At 37.5% G+C, this 22445-nt stretch overlaps 2 protein-coding genes across 2 annotated transcripts; both read left to right on the forward strand.

Annotated features, from left to right (window-relative positions):
* Positions 1 to 9527: 9527 nt before the first annotated feature.
* Positions 9528 to 11088, forward strand: LOC118740108 (odorant receptor 67c-like). The gene is made up of 4 exons (XM_036471601.1): positions 9528 to 10367; positions 10527 to 10728; positions 10796 to 10951; positions 11026 to 11088. The coding sequence occupies exons 1-4, from the start codon at positions 9574 to 9576 to the stop codon at positions 11086 to 11088; spliced, it is 1215 nt and encodes a 404-aa protein (XP_036327494.1). The 5' UTR covers positions 9528 to 9573.
* A 5829-nt stretch (positions 11089 to 16917) lies between these two features.
* On the forward strand, positions 16918 to 18444 carry LOC118739890 (odorant receptor 67c-like). Its single transcript, XM_036471387.1, has 4 exons — positions 16918 to 17711; positions 17865 to 18066; positions 18134 to 18289; positions 18379 to 18444. The coding sequence occupies exons 1-4, from the start codon at positions 16918 to 16920 to the stop codon at positions 18442 to 18444; spliced, it is 1218 nt and encodes a 405-aa protein (XP_036327280.1).
* The last annotated feature ends 4001 nt before the right edge of the window (positions 18445 to 22445 follow it).

Here is a 22445-nt window from a genome sequence, read left to right on the forward strand (position 1 = left end):
TTTTGACGCAATGCACTTTAAATAAAATTAAATGTCAGCGCGTTGTTTTTGCTTTATGGTGCACACTTTTTTTTAGTCAACTTGAAGAATTATAATTTTTTTTTTACTGCTTGCAGGAAGAAAAAAAGTGTTCATAAAACGTGGGAATCTGGCAAGACAGGTCATTTTATCGTACAAATTTGTCCAGGGGGACACACATACGCCTAGACGAGGTTGCTTTACAAAGCGAAAAGAAAGTATAATCAAGGTACTAACCTGCTCAATCACTCGCTTTGCCAAATTTATTTGAGGAGTGAGTGAGCGTGACCCCAGGCGTTTGATATACCCCCACTTAAGGCGGGCACATCGACGCAGAAAGTACTTGTAGTAATCAAATTACTTCTCATTCCCAGCCTCTACGTTTATATTCACCATCTTAGGAGTATCGTGATAACGCTATTAAAAATTATTTCTGAAGATATTTTGAATTTCAGAAGGTCTTCCGTCTGCTTCCTATTTAACCGCGGTCAGAATGACCGTTTGGTCCATAAGTCACGTAAATCAGCTCATCCAATTTGTTTTTTAATTATATCACTCAAAAATCGTTATACAGAACTGTCTGCTTTATTGACACATCAGAGCCATACCGGTCTATTTCATAAGCTGCCTTATTTTCTCAGTCCGCGAACGCAGCAAAGATTGGAATTGAGGTGGCAAAGTGATTCCACATGCGACATACATTTTCACGCCGATTCCACTACTTTGGACTCCATTGCTTTCGGCTATCGAAGAAGATAGTGACTTTTTCTGCTGAAACCGTGCTATTTGTTAAAGTACTAGCTGCCACGAATCTGCTTGGTTGACGCTGCTGTCGTTTATTCAAACGAAAATGCTGACTTATTTGCGGGTTCTCCGGATAGAGACCGGCTCCAACTGCCTGCTCATGGCCATCATTTCCCACTGGTAGCTCTACATACCCTTGTATTGAACTTTCAAACCAGCGTAGGCAGCATTTTTCACTCAGTACATATCGTCACGGGTCAGACATTCACATTTTTCATATGTTTGCTTTCACAAGTCAGAAAGTGCAGATCATGTAAATCCCATTAAGCCACTTGCCGTTTCCGAAATGCCTAGGCATGCGAGACTTTGCACTTTCCAAATTATTTTATTATTGTTCTCTTTCTTTAGATCTTTCCTCCAGACTATTTCGTCATACTCTGAAATCCGTGCAATGGCTGTGGTTATTTTCCAAAAGTCCATTTCCAGCTGTGTGAGCCCTTTTTTCCGTACGGCACAGAATAGGTGCAATTGTTCTTTTTTTTAAGACGAGTTCTGTTTTGTAGCAGTCAATCCCCAAGTCGTTCTGTTCGTATCGCATAGTTGGGTTAAATTTTAGCGATTTCAGAATTCCTTCTTTGATATTTCCACCGCAAATTCTACCGGCATTAGTTCTTGTTGCGAAATAAACGAAGCCATCTAAGTTTTCGAAATTATAGCTATCTGTCAATAATGACGTACATAAGTACCGGGACGCGTATGCACTGACTGTATGTCTGATGGTTGGGGTAGGTTTTTAGTGGTGTGAGCCAAAAGGCAAGTCCGACACGTTTCGGCTTTCGATGCTTTGCGCCACCTCTAGAGAAAAACCTTACTTCACCGCTAATTTGAACGGATCGAAGGACTTCATAGACCGAGCTAATTTTGCACCATGCAAAATGTCTGAGACTACTATCCTACGTGTGCCGAAGAGCTAAGAGTTGGTGCCACCTGGAAAGTGGTTCTCCCTAAGCATCTCCAGAAACTTTTAGCGAGAGATCGTCCAGGTGTAAGAGTTGGCTGCCCCGACGTGCCTAGTCAAAGCCACATCGGACTAAGTTAAAACCTTTCTAACCTAGACTGCTCATTTATGGTCTCCAAGTGTCTACAGGAATCCAGAAATATAAAATTTTGACTTGCATAATTCTACTAAAAAATATGTTGATACTTTTTGCATAAAAAAATTTGATTTCTCTTAAATTTTTTTTTTAATTTGTTTGCGATCAAAATTCTGTTATAAAAAATTCTTACTCAAAAAAAATTTCTACCCTTCCATTGCATTTTTGTATTCCCTTTTGGGAGAACTGTTTATTCAATGGCTCGCAAAAAAATCCATACCAAATAAAAAAAAACATCCGCTTTAGCGAAAACCCAAAGTAACTTATTACCATTTTAAAAATATTTATTTCGATGACTTTTACAAGCACTTTCCACTTCAATGGCCGCAAAATTTAGCATAGTTATTAATATTGTTAACTATGCCATAAAACTACCAACAAATAAATACACATTTATGTGGCAAAGGCAAGCGTAAAACTTCCGTATCAAATAAAATGGCGTACAATTACGTTTAAAAAGGTTTTCGAAAAACCAAAAAAAAAAAAAAATAAAAATACTGCACTCCCACTACACGGCTTGACCGGATTTAACCTCGGCAATAAAGCAAGCGGATTCGCTTTTTCTGTATGTAATTGTAAATGAACACTTGCGAACTTTAAAGCAAATATACATGAATTCTTTTTTTTACACACGTATGTGTGCTTATATATATGTATGTATGTATGTATGTTTGTAAGTGTTGGTGCAATCAACGCACTCAAGTCGATTTAACATTATTGCCCGATTCGATTGATTACACCGGCAATGCGTGCTAACAGCAATAATAACAGCTACAACAATTGCAACAAAATTGAGCAAAAAAAAAAACAATTACGATATATGCGATTGCAAAAACAATGTTGCAAGACATGCGTTTGCGTGTGTGTAGTCAGCAACATGAATGCGCACGTAAATCGGTATTTTTCACATCTCCACTTCGCACTTTCACATTCAACTACCCAACGCCTCCAACGCTTGCACACGCATACTTTCAAAAACTCGTAGTACCCCTGCAGAAAAAAATTATCAATTGGAAAAAATTAACCCACTTGTAGTTGGCTTTTTTGCGGGATTTCTATAAAATACTAGCAGACCCGGCGAACTTCGTCACGCTCAAAATTATTATTTTTTTATTGAAACATTTTGATCCAACATTTTCACCAACAATTCACGTTCACAATTTTCAGCGATGCATTTATCTGCTTGGTGGTTGCACAACCCCTTCACAACGACATAAATTTGAAGAACTTTTTCCTCTTCACTCCCTCGCGGCAACAGTGATCCGGCTCGATAGTGACTCTGTCCTTCAAACTCTGTAGTATAGGTAGTATAATTGGTGGGTGAGTATCGTTGTTCTACAGAAATCCTACATACATAGACTTATTTCAGACGAAATATCTTAAATGTCTTGTTAAGGAGCGCAATGGTTCGGATGGTTGATTTAACGGTGGTCATTTGAGAGTGAACCCTGGACATCTCAATCCTGGTGTCTCCGAATGAAGCTTTATTGGTAATTCACGTCCATTGGACGGTGATACAGCACGTCGATGTAATCGGGCTATTTGAAAAGAGGACGTGGCGCCGTACAAACTTCTATATAATTCATCTGTAGGTGTGTTTGTGAGTGAAGTCCTCCTAAATGCTCGGACAGATTTTAACGAAGTTTTTTGTGTGTTTTTGAGTAACTCTCTGGATAGCTGGCACTATAGTTAACTTAGTTATTACTAAAAATCTTATTTATGATCCAATTTGGCTAATATTCAAAATATGTATTGGTAACGGTAAAGGCAATACTATTGCAAAAAAGAGCTGCCACGTGGCGCTAGAGTCATTACGAATAATCGCCAAGTTAGAAAAGTTGCCATGAATGTCAGATTAAATCGACCTGTTGCGCCATTGAGTATATCGAAGTCTTATGTGTTACGATTGGCCCAATGTATGTGATTTTTGCCGGTATAGTTATGCCTTAAAGCTTCATTCGAAGACACCAGGGTTGAGTTGTGCAGGAGTAAATCTCAAATCACCACCGATAGATCAATCAAAACCATAGCACGCTTTTTACTGTAATAAATTCAAGTAAACAAAAATTTATTTTCACTTAAATTGCTTTCGTGAAACTTACTTTTAAGGTATTTCGTCTGAAATAAGTCTATGTAAATTGGATTTCTGTAGAACAATTACCACCATGAAAAATTCGGTTGGTATGGGAGGTGCCACGCCCCTTTTTCCAAAAACATAAATTTTTTCCTTGAGTATGCGATTCATATATCTCCATACGAAATTTCAGTATTCTACCATGAACACTTCCAGAGATATGCAGTGTGAAAGATTCTGTTTTTATGGGAGGTGCCACGCCCCTTTTTCTAATAGCCCCCATTTTTCCTCATGACTATGCGATTAATTTTGTATATCTCCATACCAAGTTCCAGTAATCTACCATTAACGCTTCCAGATATATGCAGTGTGAATGATTTGCTTTGTATGAGAGGTGCCACGCCCCCTTCAATTAGCGGTAAGAAATATACTTTACATCCCATTCTCATACCTAGTTTTAATTGAATTTAATTGATAAGATAAATAAAATATTGCAATATGGGTATCAAATTGAAAAGGTTTAGGAAAGTTTACTGCCGAAAATATTGTCGAGGAGGGTTGCCAGCTGCTTGAAAAATTTTATTAAATTAAATTGGTAAAATAAATTAAATATTACAATACGGGTATTAAACAGCACAAATAATCTTTTTAGGTGCAGTGAAGCTTGCCAGGTCAAGTATCTGTGTTAATAAAATAAAAAACTAAAAAAAAATGTTTAAATATTGTTTTTCTTATTGTTATAGTTGAAATCTAATGCATTATTTCGCTGTCATCGCCATAGAAATATAGTTAGCATTCCTTTAAGAAAATATACCTCTAATTCCTTCCTAATCAACTTCCAGTTAACCTATAGTTAGATACTTTTCCTGCAGGGACGTGCGTACATATCAATAAATGTATGTGTATCTCTGTAACATTAGTGTGCGCAAATCGGGGATTTATTGCTCGCGAATTGTTGATTTTCGTTTCACATTTTGCATGAAATTCTGTTTATGACCCTGCGCGCATTCACACCGCACACACAAATGCACATTCCCATACCCACTCCAGCAAACTTCTACTTGCAATTTGCAATTGTGTAAAAGTTAAGTTTTGTATGGTAAGTAAGTGTGTGGGTGGCTGGTTGGGCGGCTACTTGACTACTTGCCGTCTGGCTGAGCGCGCGTTTGACCTCGCTCGCTTCAATGACTGTGAACTGAGTGAATGAAAGCGCAATGTTCAATGCGTGCATTCGCCGTTCATTTCTATGTTTTTTCTCCATTCAAACATCTGTACATGTGCTGTGTGTTTGTGTGCGTTTATTTGTTTATTTTCTTCCCTATCGCTTAACTGGTAATGTTTTGTGTTATTGTTTAGCAAATGGTCAATAATTTTATTTTATAACTTGCACGTTTACATGGCTGCATACCAATGTGACGCCCTCTCCCTCAAATGAACGCTAAAAAGTTGCATGTACTCGAGTATGTATGTATGTGTATTGTGTGCGTGCGTGCGTGCTTTTTCTTAGTGAAAACAATAAATTATTTACGAGTACTGCAGCAATCATCGAAATCACTCAAAGGCAATACGCAAAAGTTTTATATAAATAATGAAACGTTAACTTCCTTTTATGTAACGCGCGCTCTCGGTTGGTTGCTTTTAATATGAAAACTAAAGGAATTTGTCTGAGAAAATTAGGAGAATTTTCAACTTTTGCAAAGAGTCAGCGGACCTATATACATGACTGGCCCCCGAATTCTTAAGACTGTTTAAAGCTCTTAATCTATGCAATGCCACTTTATATCCTGTTCAGTTTGCAAACGTCAAAGCCAAAATACGATAACGGTCCTCTATCTGGTACCAACCAAAGAAGTTTTGCTCGGTGTGCTTTTTTGGATTAGAGTAATATTTGGAGAAGGTCATCTAATTACCGGGACCAAAAACCATCTTGTCCCTTACATCTACTTCGCTAGAGTTCTTCTTTGGTCCACATAATTTTAAGTAGCCTCCAGAAAGCTTATCTGGCTGACTACTATTTAGGTCCTATCGATGGCCCCGGGCTGCTTCAGCTCAACTGGTCGGTAGCCATCAATTTATCAATGAACTATACTAACTTTGTACTACTCAGGAGATTTGTTGATTGTATTCCATAGAGTTTTACTCCACTGCCATGATTTTTCTTATGGCATGGCAACTCTTCCGTGGCTTAGGTCATTTATTGTCCCATTGTTATTTACGAAATATTGCCGTAAAAGCTGGACCCATGAAAAGCGTTTTTGCAATCTTGATTTCGACGCTCATTTGGACCAGCGGCGATCAGAGAGAGCATTTAAATACTCTGTGAACGTCAAAAAAAGTACATATAAAATTTTAGAAAGGTTATCTCTCTGTGGTCGTCGCTGCTAAACTAGACTGATAGCTTTTGGCAATATACGAGTAATATATACCGTTGGTGTAGTCATCCTTTGTGGGATGAAATAATACTCTTAATAGTAATAAAACTATTTTGGCGCTAACACTTTTCCAAAGTATTTGGCCGAGCGTTTTCTTAAATTTTTGGTGTGCCTCCTTGCTGTTGTTACACAAATGGAGGGACCTACAGCTTTACGCTGCCTCCGAACGGCAAACGGATTTTATGAGAAGATTTTTCAAGGCAGAAATACACTCGAACGATTGCCATTGTCTACGAAGTATAACGGCTGTTAAAAAACAACTTTATAATTAATATGTTGCTAGGACCAGTGATCGAATCTAGGTCCAACGGAGTAGTATTACGCACCTCTAACCACTCAGCCACAGCGCCTAACACTTACAAGGCGAAATATCCGTTAAGCGCGCTCAATAAGGTAATAAGCGTCTTAGTTGGAACTCACATAAAGAATTTTTTTTCTTAAATCAGCACGGATCTTTTTGGTTATTTGGTGAACCAAAAAAATATCTACTAACTGAACTAAGTAAAAATATAAATGATTAAGTGGTAAACTGCGACCTTGAAGCCATTTTTGTTCAAAAGGCAGCCCTTGGATGTGGTGCAACTGCGAATTTCGAACGATACCTGCGACGATCAACCAAGAGTACGATAGCAACCATTTGGTGATCTTAGTTGGTCATCCATGAAACTCTTTATTACTGCCTGGATAACCTCAATAGGATTTAATAAATGGAGAATGTTTGATGACCTTAATCAGGCCAGTTTTTTGGTTATACGCTCTAAGGCAAATGAAACAATTTACGCGATTTAAGATTAGGCACCCGAAATGTGTGGATCATTTATAGGAAAGATTCATAACTCAACTGCTACTAGTGTTACCCACACTTTTGAGATACAAAGAGCAGTTGCCATGGAACGGAGCAGCAGATTCGCTCTCATCAAAGAAAGGATAGCTACAAAACCTTAGTTCAATAATATCAGCCCTACGATATTAAGCTATAACTGTATATACATATAAGGGTGCTTTTTCGGACTATTGTTTTGTTTCATTCCTACATCGAAATTTTGTGGAAAACACCAACAAAAAAACTCCCTGCAAATTTGAACCCATAATATTAACATTAAGTACTAGCCCAAGGCGTGCAAAGATTTCCCATACAAAATACACGTAAACTTTGATTGTTTTCCTTCAAAATTCTATAGCTCGGAGGCATTTTATGGTCTAATCATGGTTAATGATGGATTTTCTTCAGAATTGCACGTTCTGCAAGAGCGTCCATTGCAGCGTAACTTAAGCTCTCACCAGCGAGTCACTAAACCCAATATTTTCATGAAATTCCCCTTTTTGCCCCTATCTCGTAAATACCAAGAGGTGCCGAAAAATTGGAAATCACAAGCTTGTAGGTCATTCAATTTCCTACAAAAAAGTTTTAGATTACCAAATCGCTAATACCGATATTTCTTGAGATATTGGGCTTTGCAGTTGATCAACAATTATCACAATTTAGCTCAATAATCAATAAAAATTCCACACTACTTCAAGCACCCTAATACATATGTTTGAGCAAATTATTTTTCATTTATATACACCCCGCTTTACTTTAATAGGTACAAATTTGTTCCTCAGATGTGGGCTTATATCTGGACTAGGAATGTTAATCTCGGGATCCTTTTCTTGACTAGTATTGGCTATATTCCTTTTTTATTCAATAATTAATATTAAATGTGCTTAAAGAAGAAGTATGGGTATAAAATTAATGAGGAAATCCTGTAGAATTTAAACAGTTCAAGTTTCTGGTGCAGAAGGGCTGGTAAATATTGAAAATGTTTATTTTAAAATTTTATCCTTGAAATATCGCAATATTTGTTTTTGAAAAAAATTATATGTTAAGGGCTTACATAAACACGATAACATCCTCGAGTTTCGTTCTTCTAACTATGTCAGCTTAAAAATTACCTATACGTCCTTGTGAATCCAAAAAGTTTTAATTTTTTAAATTCTAAAGAAATTTCCTATTCCATTCTTTTACCCATATTTTTATTCTACATTATATTGAATTTTCTTAACAATTTTTGGAATTAATCATATCTTTCAAAATAAATCCTGCAGTCAGAGAGAAAAAATAAAAATGCCACTTTAAATAAAAAAGTAGCTTTCAAACCCATTTATTATTATCTATTTCATGGTAGGATGGCTTCTCAAACAATATGGAAGCAATTTTTTCGATTCAAGTTGTTGAAAAGTAATGAATATCTAAATCCCGGGATCCCGGGATTGTGACAACGCCTTCCCGAAAATCCCGGGATCGGAAAAGCCGAAAAATTAACATCCCCAATCTGGACTTCCCTCATCTGGAATCGATTTCAAAGTGAATCAAAATAATAAACATAAATTTCATGTAGCTTGATAAAACCTGATATAAAATTCAAAATAACAAAGGTGTTTTCTTCATTTTCACCACCTTTCTTTGGAATTGATTATTCTACAAAATCAGATCAAAAGGATCGATGTCCAAACGCCGAGATATAAGCGCAGATCTGAAGAAACCCTGTGTACCTTTCAACTGAAGCGGGGTGTATATATAAAAGCGTGCTTAGCTGGAAGTATCTGCGCATTGCATTAGTTATATCTCTCAGGATCTGTTTTTAATGCTTTATATATTTTTTTAATTTTAATTTCTTACATTATGAGTATAATTACTTAATTTGCCATACATTTGTGAAATAATTGTTTGCAAACAAACAACTGTTGCAGTTTCCATGCAATGTGAAATTATTCCAATTTTTTCAACTACTACTATATTAAAGTATTTGCATATTTACATACATGCTTAATTTCAGAGTACTAGTATGAAAATAGTGTAATGGGGGGTGTGAACTTCAAGCCCTCTGATTCTGGCTATTTGTATAAAGCTGGGAAATTAATTATATTCAAGACTGAACAATGCAACTAGTTTTTACGAGTACAATGGAAGAGTTGGTGAAACTAAATTAAATTGTCTAATTATTTTAACATTTTTCTAACCGTCTGGTACCCCTGTCTCAAATGCCGCCCATGCGCACTGCCTTTGGTACTATTCACATATAAAACGACGCACGCCCTTTTCTCTAAAACAGTCGTCCACTAAAACTATTTTAATTCGAATTTATTAATTTCGTGCTGGTCCTTGATAATGTCTGCATCTTCCGAGGCCACTGAACCGGCAGCTACCGTAAAAGATTTCGTGAAGATACCACTCTTTCTGATAAGTCTCAATGGTGAAAAACTATTCAAATGGACACCAGATGAGCCACCATCCCGACGACAGAAGATATTTCTTCGCACCTTCAGTACGATTGTGACATTCAATTTCTCTAGCATGATACTCTTCCTCATCTACGATCACTTGGAGAGTGCTTTAGATTACACTGCGCTTACCATATATTGGGGATTTGGACTCAATTCTTTGATGAAAGGTGGCACATTGTGGCTCGGTCGTCATGAACTGGAATTCATAATAAAAGGCTTAATGGCAAGGCACCCGAAGACGACAGAGAAACGCCATGCCTATCGATTGGTGCCTTATTATAAGAAAATAACTGCCTACAACAAATATTTGACACTCTGGCATCTTGGTACGACAACTCTGTTCAATTTGCATCCAATCGCCTCATCGGCTGTGGAGTACTTATGGCGGGAGGATAAGGAGCAGGGATTCAATTATAGGTTTCCCTTCATGATGTGGTATTTTTATAATGAGGAGAAACCCATTCCTTACTTATTTTCGTATATACTGCAATGCTTTGGTTCATATTACATGTCCTATTTATTTTTGGGTGGCGATTTACTACTCATTACTCTCGTACACTTGGTCAATATGCATTTCGATTATTTGGGTAGACATATTGAACAATTTCAGCCAAGTGGTACAGACGAGGATATAAAAGTACTGGGGCCTTTGCTGGGGTATCATCATGAGATATTGGAGTGAGTGGTTTGAGGTTGACGAAACTTAAAATGAAATTACTTAGAGAAGCTTAAACTTTTTTATTTTAATCAAATAAGAAGAGGTCTTCAGATTCATTACTTAATGCCATAACTACCAATCAAATACTTTGCTTATACCTACTTTTCCTATAATTTCAGCTACGCCGAGCGCATAGACTCCACCTTTAGTCTGTCCATTCTTCTGAACTACATGGGCTCTTGCGTGGTACTTTGTCTCATTGGACTGCAACTGGTTGCCGGCACAGAATTCTTAAGCGTTGTAAAATTTCTAGCTTTTCTCATCGCAACTATGGTGCACGTGTATTTCATCTCCTACTTTGGCAACAATCTCATTGATTTGGTAAAACGAAAAGTTCTTTTAGAAGAAAATATTCACACTTCACTAAAAATTGCTTATCTTTCCACAGAGTTCTGGCATAAGTGATGCGTTCTACAATCATGCCTGGTACAAAGCAAACTACAAATATATGCGTATGTTGGTACTGCCCATAGCACGCGCCCAGCGTTATGCACATTTGACGGCTTTTCAATTCTTTGAGATCTCAATGGATAGCTTTAAATCGGTAGGAGAAGAGATACATATTAGCACTTTCATATACTTTTAATAAATAATATGAAATTTTTTTGTTCAAAACAGCTCTGTACCACTTCTTATCAATTCTTCACTCTCCTGCGGACTACTTTAGTTGAAGAGGTTTGATAGATTGTATATATTTGTGTATAAAGGTCATAGTTACAATTTACCGAAATATCTTTATTGAAAAGCTATAATCTATAGTTACTGCTTAGTATAACTTTGCTTAAATTGTTCTGCAGTGGTTTATTTCGAAATAAAATATTATTGCTATGAAAAACTCATTCACGAAATCATGTCTCTCTTCAGTCTTGTCTTTAGAGACCTTCAAACCTACATCAACCCCATAACTCTCTTACCTGGTCTTTCTTAGTAAAAGCAGGTTCTTTTGTAAGCCAACTTTGCGAACAACTGCCTCCAGCTAGATAACATCGTTAAGGAGCCTGAAAAATGTGCCGCTTGAAGTCGAGCATGGCAGTGTTTTTCGAAATCTCATTAAAGGGGGGAAACGAGAGTGGATCCAGGTATTGACGATACATCATAGAACAGAGTACCTGTTTAAACGGAAAGAGTTGTGAAAAGAGCTAAGTCCGAGAAGACTGTCATAAGGGAGTCAAAAGTATTACAACCGTCGGCATCCATCGAAATCCCTAATACTAAAGTTACTTTTTTCTTCGCATTATTTGGCTCTACAATCAACGTAGACCGGATATTCCCCCAAAAAATTCAATAATAGACACGGGTTTCCAAAAGGAGGACTTGCACACTTGAAACATGGATCGAACACTTCTTAATGTTTTCGAATGCACTATGGTCCCAAATAAATTTTTTTTTGCATAAATTAAACTAATGCAACTACGAAGTTGAAAATTCGCGGAGTCAATAGTGAAGGCATACATATGTAAGAACAAGTCCAAATTTTGGACCAATCGGGCCACGCCCATCTTGAGCGCCCATATAACATTAAGCTAGGTTTATTTGTTTTTAAACATCCATTTAGCATATGTGTAGATATGTGTATCCATACATAAGTGCATTTACGTAAGTCTATATTTAGCTACACTAGGGCGGGTCAACTTGTATGAAACGATTTTTTTTGACATCGTTCTTAGCAGATTCGGTTTCTACATGAAATTCTAAGTGAAAACCCCGTCAGAGCATTGCTATAAAGTCATTTTCGAGCCCTGTTTGTATGCCAAAAGGAAAGCATTTCGGCACGGCTAATCGAAAATTGTGCTAAAATAAAAGACAATTGTGGGAGTTTGCTGAAAAAATGCTGGCGAGATCTGAATTTCTACATATAATACGCACTTTAGCAAATACTTCAACGTTTGTACATTTATGCAAGTTCATGCCCAAATACAATACGTGTTTAAACATCCTGCTTTGAAGGTTTGACGAACCGGTAGTGTTGCCACCTAGTTATTTTCATTGTGCCCTCTTGATAGTCTATTTTATTGCCATTAAGAAAATATATCTGTGGTCATAAGCAATAATCGCCTAAGTCGAAAAACATGAATTCGAGAAAAAGCGCTTTAAAGATTTGGATTGTAATGTTAACCTTATGGGGAAACCAAAATACTTTCATTTATAACTTTTTAAATAGAATAGGTAATGAGATGGGAGTTTCACGTAGACATGGAATAATAGTTGCAGAAAACAATAGCATATATAACTCAATTCTTTCTTAAGTCGACTTAGGCGGTTATTGCTTACGACCACAGATATATGCTTTATGCAACTTCTTATTTTTCTTTTTTGGTTTTCTGCCAAAAAATTGATTTGGGACCATATTGCAATAGCGACAAAAGGTGACATGTTTGACGAAGAAGAACATGAACCAACAAATTGGGACGAAGCATCACTCGAGAAATATAGACTTCTTCGTTCTATTTAATCGCGCAGAAATATCAGCGATGTAAACAAATAGAAAGGCTTTCAGGTTTCGACGTCCAAGTGCGGACAAAGGCATCTGCGATTTAACTAAAAGGACCCGTACGCACTTGGTCCTGTCGACGCTTGGTAGAATAGAATAAATGAAGAAGCATCTCAAAGCAATGGTGATTTTTTGTTTTTTTGTTTGAGGCAGGTTGAGCGAAATTCTCTCTCAAGAACACTCTCATCCAGCATTTTTAATATAAGAGGTTAGAGTCACTGTGGAGTCGTTATACATGTGTACCTTTCAGGATGTAGAGTCGACAATTCGAGACCGTTGCTTAAAAAACTCCGCTAATTCTCTCTAAGGTGCTTCTGATGGTAGAAAAGATAAAAATGTATGCATTTAGTTTTCCCCTTTAAATCACCGGGTATGAAGAGAGTATATCCGGATCATGTTCCCCTAAGCTGAAGGAAGATTAAAGTAATTTTTACGCTTAAGAGGCCACGAAAATTCAGGGTAAAGATTACACACCAATAAGCCTAATGTCTTACGCTAGCCTTTCGAGATGCTCTCCGATCTGCATATTAGAGAAAGGGCGTGCAATTGATCGCAATCTCGACATGAGTACTTCAAAAGGATTTCAAATGGCTGAGAGTCCACATTTTTACAAGCAGTTCACCATGGCCTCCTTTATAGATATTAAGTGTACCTTCAATTATGTGTAGATGCTATAAATTAGACGCTAACATATGTAGCGATAAAATGCTGCTTTCGATCGCGAATCGTATCTCCGTTAAAAAACATAGAAACTCAAACTGATCTAGGCAATCTTCGCTTAGTGTGAACCCGAAGAAAACTGGCCTGATGTTCTGTACAAATATGACATAATTGGCCAACTTTACGAAATTGAAGGGAAAAGAACTGGGTCTCTTACACGAGATGAAAGATCATAAAGGTATTCGGGATGCCAAACATACTTAATTGGGGACTGAGCAGTCAGTGCCTGTTGGCGCATAAAATGCTCAAGAGGCAGTGATTGTAGACGGGGAGATAGCCAGTCCTTGGATGGGATGACTGTCTTTAGAGATGCATCAATGGTAGGAATTTTCTTTAAGTAGTTTCATTTGAAGCAATCTTTTCACCTACTACACCACGTAAGCTATATATCGACGGTGATGCTAAAAACTTACTCCAATGCAATTACTACCCCTGGAGCTTAAATGACCTGTCACCGGTTTTGGATCGCTTCTGTCATCTCATCGTCATCAGGGAGACAGTACTTCTAAGCGCCAAGGGTACTAATTATATTGACCGTTTTGCGGTATCACTACGGTGACCATATTTTGGAAGTAAAAATACATTACATATTCATACATACGTGTATTCATACTTTGGTAAGAGCGGCCTTACAGCCACATAGTATAGCGCATCAGATGTAAATAGCTGACTTAAGCCGCTTCACTTTTGCCACTTATCTCCTTTTTTGTGTACCAAAAACTGTACCAGAATGTAAAAAATTTACCAAAATATGCTTTGGCTATAGATTTAATTATTCCATTATACATTTTACAAATACACATTGCTGATATACTAGTTAATAAATCATTTTTTCGCGTGTTTTGTGAACTATTTTATAATACTGGTTTGTATAATGCCTTATCCATTTTTCATCCGCCATTTGGCGGCAGCTTGAGAATCCTCCCACTACTCTAGTAGCTCTGCTGTATAGGCTCCGTTGTATCCGACGTTTTGCGTTTCGCGGCCATCAAAACCCTCATGCCCCTGTACCCATCAAAGGGCTACACTTACCCAGTTATGCGTGCTTAATTAAACAATCAATAGAGTTGTCCACAAGCCTTAATACTGCCTGTCTGTTAGACATGATATTTTTGGGATTAAACCTCGTTGACTTTCGTTCTTTTGGTCAAGTTGACGATGATGGATTTTAATACAGTTATTGGTAGAACCTTTTCAGAGCACCCTTTCTCAATCAGTTCTAAGGCTTCGATCTAGAGTGTTGCAGCCACCCGTAGCTGAACAGCTTCTTTGCATAGCCAAAAGCGTTGCCTGTTAAACTTTGCAGGAGCTCCAAACGTACAAGAAATAAAATGGAAACGGTGTCTTGCCTTCGTCCAGAAAAGTTCATGAAGCTCTGTTAGTCCTTATTGCGATAAATTCCAGTATTGCTGAAATTATGCTAGGCAAAAATCTTACCTGCCCTGGAGAGAAGCTAAATTTTGATAATGAAATTATAAATGCTATATCTAGATAGATTATTTACTTCTCGGTTATGTTTTGACAATAATTTTTCGACAAGAATCCCCGTTTGGAGTGAATGGCAAAGTTTGGCTAAAGCTAAACTTCAGTTCCATTTCAATTTTCAGCTATGGCTCTAAACATAACCTCAGCGGTTTTCTCAGCGGATTAAAAATCCTTGAGTATTTACAGCCTTTGTAGAAAGTGACAAATGAAACCGCTATGATTGAGGTTCAATCTGTCAATCCTTTCTTCAAAAAATTTTGTTTCTGCTGTGAATGAGAAAATTGGTAATCCTTTACATGCGAAAGTAGATGGGGCACATATCAGGTCACGCTATTTGTATCACAATGGGCTTTTAAGCAGAACCAGGGCTCTCTACATTCTGTATGGAGAGTTGCTTAGCCTAACCTATGGTGATTTTCTGCCACGAAGTAGTACCTATAGAACAAAATAAGCTTTGCAAAATTCTCATTTTCTATTTTTTCTTCTTTACTCAATAAGAATAGTGAAGGAACTCGCCTCGACAAAGTAATGATTAAAAGCTAAGCAATTGGTTTTTCTTGAAATTTCAGAACTTTTAGTCGATGTATTCGAATACAAACTTAGTTTCAAATAAAAAGTCTGAATTTTTAAGAAAATTCAATTGCTTAGTTTTTATCCATACTGCGAACTAATTCCTTTTTTGAAATAAAGGGCAAAAAAGATTTTTAGAAAAATAAATACAGTCAGAGGTAAGCACCTCCAGAAAAGAGACTGTCCTTTGAAATAAAGTCCGGATGTTCAGTGCAAGTATAACCGAAGATATTTGCAGACCAAAGCGGCTGCAGCAATTAAGGAGGCGTAAGGCCAGCCAGGCCACAATTCAGAAAATATCTCCCACAGTCGGATCGCAACTTGTTGAGGGCTGTATGTACGCGACAGTTGGCCTCAATTTTTGACCAATTCGGAGTTGTCCTAATATGAAACAGAGGACGAACTGGCGAGGCACGGGCATAGGCGACTCATACATGTAAATCAAAATTAAAAACGAAATTACGGAAATTTACTAAACGAAAGTTAAGCTCATGTGAAAATACCTACAAATCCAAGGCTATCTGTACATTCCAACAATTATATTAGCCGTAGATATATAATTTTTTTATAATGCGAAATATTTTTTAATTCGTCACATTACTAATATAATTACTTAATTTCCTTGCATTAGTGAAATAATTGTTTGCAAACAAACAACTGTCGCACTTTCCATGCAATGCGAAATTATTATAATTTTGAAAAAAAAGTAAATAAAAATGGTTCCAAGCAAGTAAATATCCATCGTAATTGCGTGCTTATTTTTCAGAGGTGTAGTACTATCTTTAGTAGTGGAGGCTTGTAATGGAATGCTTTTAAAAGGACACACAACATCTAACGAGAAATCACTAGCTAGAGCCCACCTAAGCCATAGGTGTATATGTCGATTAATAAAGCATATAATCATTACAAGAATTTTGGCTCCTCGCGTCTCCTCTCTGTCGATGCTTTGTCTAGTCGCAAGTGCTGTTTTACAGCTATCCATCCGCTTGATGTCCTTTAATAAAAAAAATCTGATAGCAAACGATTAGCCGTGAATTTATTATGTAATTAAGCCATTTGTCTTTTATGCACATCAACCTTAGTTTCCTTAAAGCTTTACATTGCTTTTCACACACCCCTCTTTGAGCGCCGCCCTTGTACAGCGTTGCATACTTATAAAAAGGGTACCAAGCTTTTGTTTACAAACATTTTCACTTCAAAACTATTCCGCTCAGCATTTATCGATTTCGTGCTAGCTCGCGGCCATGCCTTCACTTTTCGAATCGGCTGAAACAGCACCTACCATAGCGGATTTCGTGAAAATACCTCTATTTCTGCTAAGTCTCAATGGTGAAAAACTTTTCAAATGGACACCAGATGAGCCACCATCACGAAAACAAAAAATACTTCTGCGGAATTTCTGCATGATTATATTGTTTAATTTGATTGCCATGGTACTGTTTTTCTTCTTCGGCCAATTGGAAAGTGCTTTAGATTACACTGCGCTCACCATCTATTGGGGATTTGCACTAAATTCTTTGATGAAGGGTGGTACATTGTGGGTCGGACGACAAAAATTGGAATTCGTAATTAAAGGCTTAATGGCAAGGCATCCGAAAACGCCCGAGCAACGTCACGCCTTTCGCTTGGTGCCTTATTATAAGAAAATTATTGCCTACAACAAATATTTGACAATCTGGCATCTCGGTACGACGAGTCTATTCAATTTACATCCGATCGCCTCATCGGCTGTGGAGTACTTATGGCGTAAGGATAAGGAGCATGGATTCAATTATAGGTTTCCCTTCATGATGTGGTATTATTACGACGAGAAGAAGCCAATTTTCTACTTACTTTCATATTTAATGCAATGCTGTGGCTCATATTGTGTCTCCTTTTTGTTTTTGGGCGCCGATTTGTTACTAATAACTCTCGTACACGTTGTCAATATGCATTTCGAGTATCTGGGCAGATATATCGAGGAATTTCAGCCAAGTGGCACAGACGAGGATATAGAAGTATTGGAACCATTGGTAACATATCACCTTGACATACTGGGGTAAGTGGTAATGAATTGACGAGGCTTGGAATTAAATGGCTTCCGATTTATTGTTCGATTCTTAAGATAAAGAAAAACATTCAAAGTTCCCTATTCCCCTTTGAGTTCAAATATTCTTTTTCCTCTTACTTAGTGCCTTTCATGCAATTTCAGCTACGCCGAGCGCATAGATTCCACCTTTAGTCTATCGATCCTTCTGAACTATATGGGTTCCTGCATGGTTCTTTGTCTCATAGGAGTGCAATTGGTTGGCGGCACAGAATTCTTAAGCGTTGTAAAATTTCTAGCTTTTCTCATCGCAACTATGGTGCACGTGTACTTCATCTCCTACTTTGGCAACAATCTCATTGATTTGGTAAAACGAAAAGTTCTTTTAGAAGAAAATATTCACACTTCACTAAAAATTGCTTATCCTTCCACAGAGTTCTGGCATAAGTGATGCGTTCTACAATCATGCCTGGTACAAAGCAAACTACAAATATATGCGATTGCTGGTATTGCCCATAGCACGCGCTCAGCGTTATGCACACTTGACGGCTTTTCAATTCTTCGAGATCTCAATGAATAGTTTCAAATCGGTAAATGGAGAGATAAATATTTCTTAGTAACTGCTTAATATTTGAGAGTTAATTTTTTAAATATTACTCTTTCTTCGTTTTTGGAACAGCTCTGTACCACATCTTATCAATTCTTCACACTCCTGCGGACTAGCTTGGAAGAAAAACCTAACTAAATTTAACTTCATATACATATGTACATATGTGTGCACCGGATTAGGTCTAAACCAGCTATGTTGATAAATTTACAACCACATCCTGCAGTTCTCCTTAAGCATATTGTTTCTTAACTTATCTAATTGTTCATTTTGGAATAAAATATTTTGAATTTTCGATGCAGCTCACTTGCTATCAGAGACATTTCAACCGCTTAATTACACATCTCTCTAAACCGGGTTTTACGTCGTATGAAATTTGAAAGCAGATATTGTTTCGAGATGTAGAAGCATACAAATTTCGCAAAGAGTTTTTTAGGGAATGATGCTGGATCGACTGTTCTTGGCCAGATAAATCTGGGTCGTTCCGAGTACATAAATACGACTGTCGTGGGAACGAGCAGGCTTGCGCTGCTGGTGGTCCGTTAGCTAGTACCGGCGGTAAACGTTGCTCGGGAAAGTCATCACTGAGTGCAAGCTCAGTTTACTAGTGCTTCAGAAAATAAAAATGTGGTTGACTCCGAAGCGAACTTTGCTGACTGGCTCCGAAACGGATTTGCTGTTACTCTTCAAACCACCCAGCTTCTCATTTCTGCAGAAGTCCCCCGCCCACGGTGGATATCTGTATCATTCCTTATATCATGAGCACGAATTATATGAACGAGTAATTAAAATCCACTTAAAATGGTTTCCTGAACCCTCAATCTTGGCATTGCTCATTACAAAGAAAAGGGTTAAGAAGACCAGACACCGATAAAAGAGTCAGAGAGGTGTTGAGGTCGGCTGATGGTATCGAGCTTTCGCGGAGCTTGCTGAGAATACGAAGTCCTCACTTAGAACAGTCCGTAGGTAGGTACGTCCGATTGTTTCTCTATGGCCCCGAACATGGTGTCCACTGTGAAATTGAACCAACGACGATTCCAAGTCCAAAAATCATCGAAGTAGCAAGTAGTTTCCTTAACAAATTGTCAGACTCGGACAATCAGTGACAGGTTTCAGGATTCAAATTGCCGGTTCTCAGCAGGAAGCAGCGACTAAGACATCGTGGCTACGGATAAAATAGCATGGGTCACAAAAATATTTGATCCTCACCAAACTACAGGATCGGAACGGTTGAGGTCAGCATGATACCCCAATACAAGAGTGAGTTTTCCGAATACTCTGGGGATGAATATTTAATCTCCCTTTTCGAAGGATTTAAGGTCTTTACGTCTTTATGAAGCCAGCTCATGGATCGGGGAAACTTAACAAAAAAGACGAAGAAGCGAATTTCCTGCCGCAGTGTTCATCACGCTGGAGTGTTTAGCATCAATCCAGGCAATACGGAGCTTCGCTCAGAGACCTGCAGAAAGGAAACAAGCCTTCATCTTCTCGGGAACAAGCTTTCGCCCTTCAAAACCTCCAGGATTACCTGTCCTCGCTACAACAGCAAACCCATGTTGTTGCTCTGCCAATTTTATTCTTCTTAATTTTATTTCATAATGATCTTGATTCTGGTATTTGTTTATAACTTTTTATTTTATTTAAACTGTAAAAAAAACTTGACAAAAATTCTAAGCAAACAAACTTCGTTTAATAATAAGGTATTTGGTTGCAGTTCCTACTGTGGCGCCACTTTTGAGCCTCAGTGGACAAATGTGTGTTGCACGCGTAAACGTCCCAGCAACAGTCATAAAAAAGCATAAACTTGCAAAAATAAAAACAGTGCATAAGCATATAACGAAACAAATGTGCGATAATGAAGCCCCAACAGCAACGAGTGCAGCACACTGAATAATATTTCGCTTACTTTTCGCCCAAAGCAAAGTGATGGGGTGATGAGGGGACGAGCGCAGAGTATGAGTAATGGCAAGAGTGACCGCTTTTATTTGCAGTTAGTCACCCAGTAGTCATTCACTTGCTCCACTCATTTGCTTTTTCAATTAGCGGAAAATGCGACGCTGGAGGATCATTGAACTTTGTGGAGTTTTTCAGTTTTTTTTTTTAATTTGTATTTGCGTGCTGTTTTAACAAGGCTAATGCGAATAATATAGAGGAGTGTTTCAACTAAAATTTAGCAAAAAAAAAAGGTTTAGTATCAAAGAAAATTATATTGGAATCGGTTTGAATTTAAACTTAAAATTATTATGTCCTCAAAGGATTTAATCAAAAAGGTACGTGACCTTTACTGACTAAGTATCTGAACCTCGAAAATCTCGCCTTATGGTAGAAAAAAATTTATATAAATGAAACCTTACATGGAGGCATGTTCTAAAGAAATTTTCTATTCGAACGCAAACTTAAATTAGCTGCTTCAATTTTTCTCTTTGGGTAGCTACTCGCTGCCTTCTTCCTATGACTATATACATATCGTCGACCGCTTGGTCAACATTGCAGTAAAGACGTGACGAAAGAAATAACAATGAAGTTCTCATTATAGGAGGACTAGACTACAAAACAACTGTCAAAAGTCATGCACAACCGAAATTCCATGGGGCCGCTTGTTTAACAACTGACTGCTGCGAGTGTTGGATTACAAGTGTAGCGCGAAAATTAATTAGTAAGTGACTTACTTACACTCATACAGAAAAACTGAACACGTTCATGTGAGTGTTGTTTTTTTTCTTTGCAGAAATAAAGTCAGATAAGAATAGTTGTGAATAGATACATATACTAATGAACCTACTTGTGTGTGTATGTACATTCATGGCCCTTGCTTTTGGTCGTACCCTATCGGGAATTTCGTAGTCGAGTACTAAAACAGTTAACTTTTGGTCCACTAATTACGGCTAACTTTTAACTCGTTTCGAAGTCATGCGGGGCTCAACCGATAAACTATGTGTTAATTATATTTTCATTGTGCCACTGCGTTTGGTGAAAGCTAGAGTACGTTACTAACAGGGAATGGATTTTTAGGACTTCAAAAGCTATAAAAAGAGCAAAATAAAATACCGAAAAAGGCAAGAAAACCGAAAAATAGGCAAAAGATATATTTATATTCGAAATTTTATACTACAAGAGAAAGGAAAAAAATTGTAACTAATTTCATAATCAGCCTTATTCTGAGTTTCGAACGAAAAAATAAAATTAAATTAACCCGAAAATTTCTCATTCGCCCATAGTAAATACACGGAAACAAAAGGAAGGAATTGTCAAAAAATAAATCGATCTCCCAAGATTGATTCAAATATTTTGTCAAATAAAATAATTTACTAAATTTTTATAAAAAAAAAAAACACAGTGATCTGACCAAACTTTTATTGTACATACGTAAGTAATTTTGAAAACATTCATACCACCTAGGTGAGCGAGTCTGCGTCAAGCGAGAGCAACACATTCGCAATGTTGATGTGTTCTGGCGTTTCTTCGTCCACCTAACTGACAGAAACAAGTGATTTTTTTTTTTAAATCAACTAATTGAAAGACTACTTCAAAGCAAATGCAATGAGTAAATGTTTCGAATTTTTATACTCTTTTTGCTCAAAAAAAAAAACAATTTGTTCTTTGGAAGTATGAAAATGCATCTGTGAAGTGCAGAACGAAAGCGTATTCAAACGAAACATACTGACTTTGAAGTTGTTTAAGCCAAATTCATTTTAAAGTAGTTGAAAACACATGCAGGAAAAGGCAATAGACAGCTCCCTAGGATTTCGCCATGTTAAATAAATGAGTTTGTTGCAGGTGAGAATTTCAATTAGTTATCATTGAAAATAAAGTAGTTTATAAATTACTTTCAAACTGATTCAATTTTATGCAGGGAAGCGACAAACGCTCGTGTCTAAAAGATTCATTCTACTGAGGCGATAACGCAGGGAAAAATATCCCTTTAGTTCGAAGGTCCTCCCTGCCTAGATTTTTGTTTATAACCCCCTTTAAGGGTGCATTGGTGAGCCCACAAAAGGGTTCCGGGCCAGAGAATATTGTGGTAGCTCCGTGTTTTGCTAGGCTGCTAGGCGGTCCGCATGTTCATTACCATCGTGGCTCTCATGCCTCGGCACCCAGCACAGCAATACTGAGTTATTGCTTCCAAGAGCATTTTGGAA

The sequence above is a fragment of the Rhagoletis pomonella genome, unplaced genomic scaffold (assembly GCF_013731165.1).
Source record: "Rhagoletis pomonella isolate Grant_MI unplaced genomic scaffold, Rhpom_1.0 Rhpom_scaffold_00005, whole genome shotgun sequence".
Lineage (NCBI taxonomy): Eukaryota > Metazoa > Arthropoda > Insecta > Diptera > Tephritidae > Rhagoletis > Rhagoletis pomonella.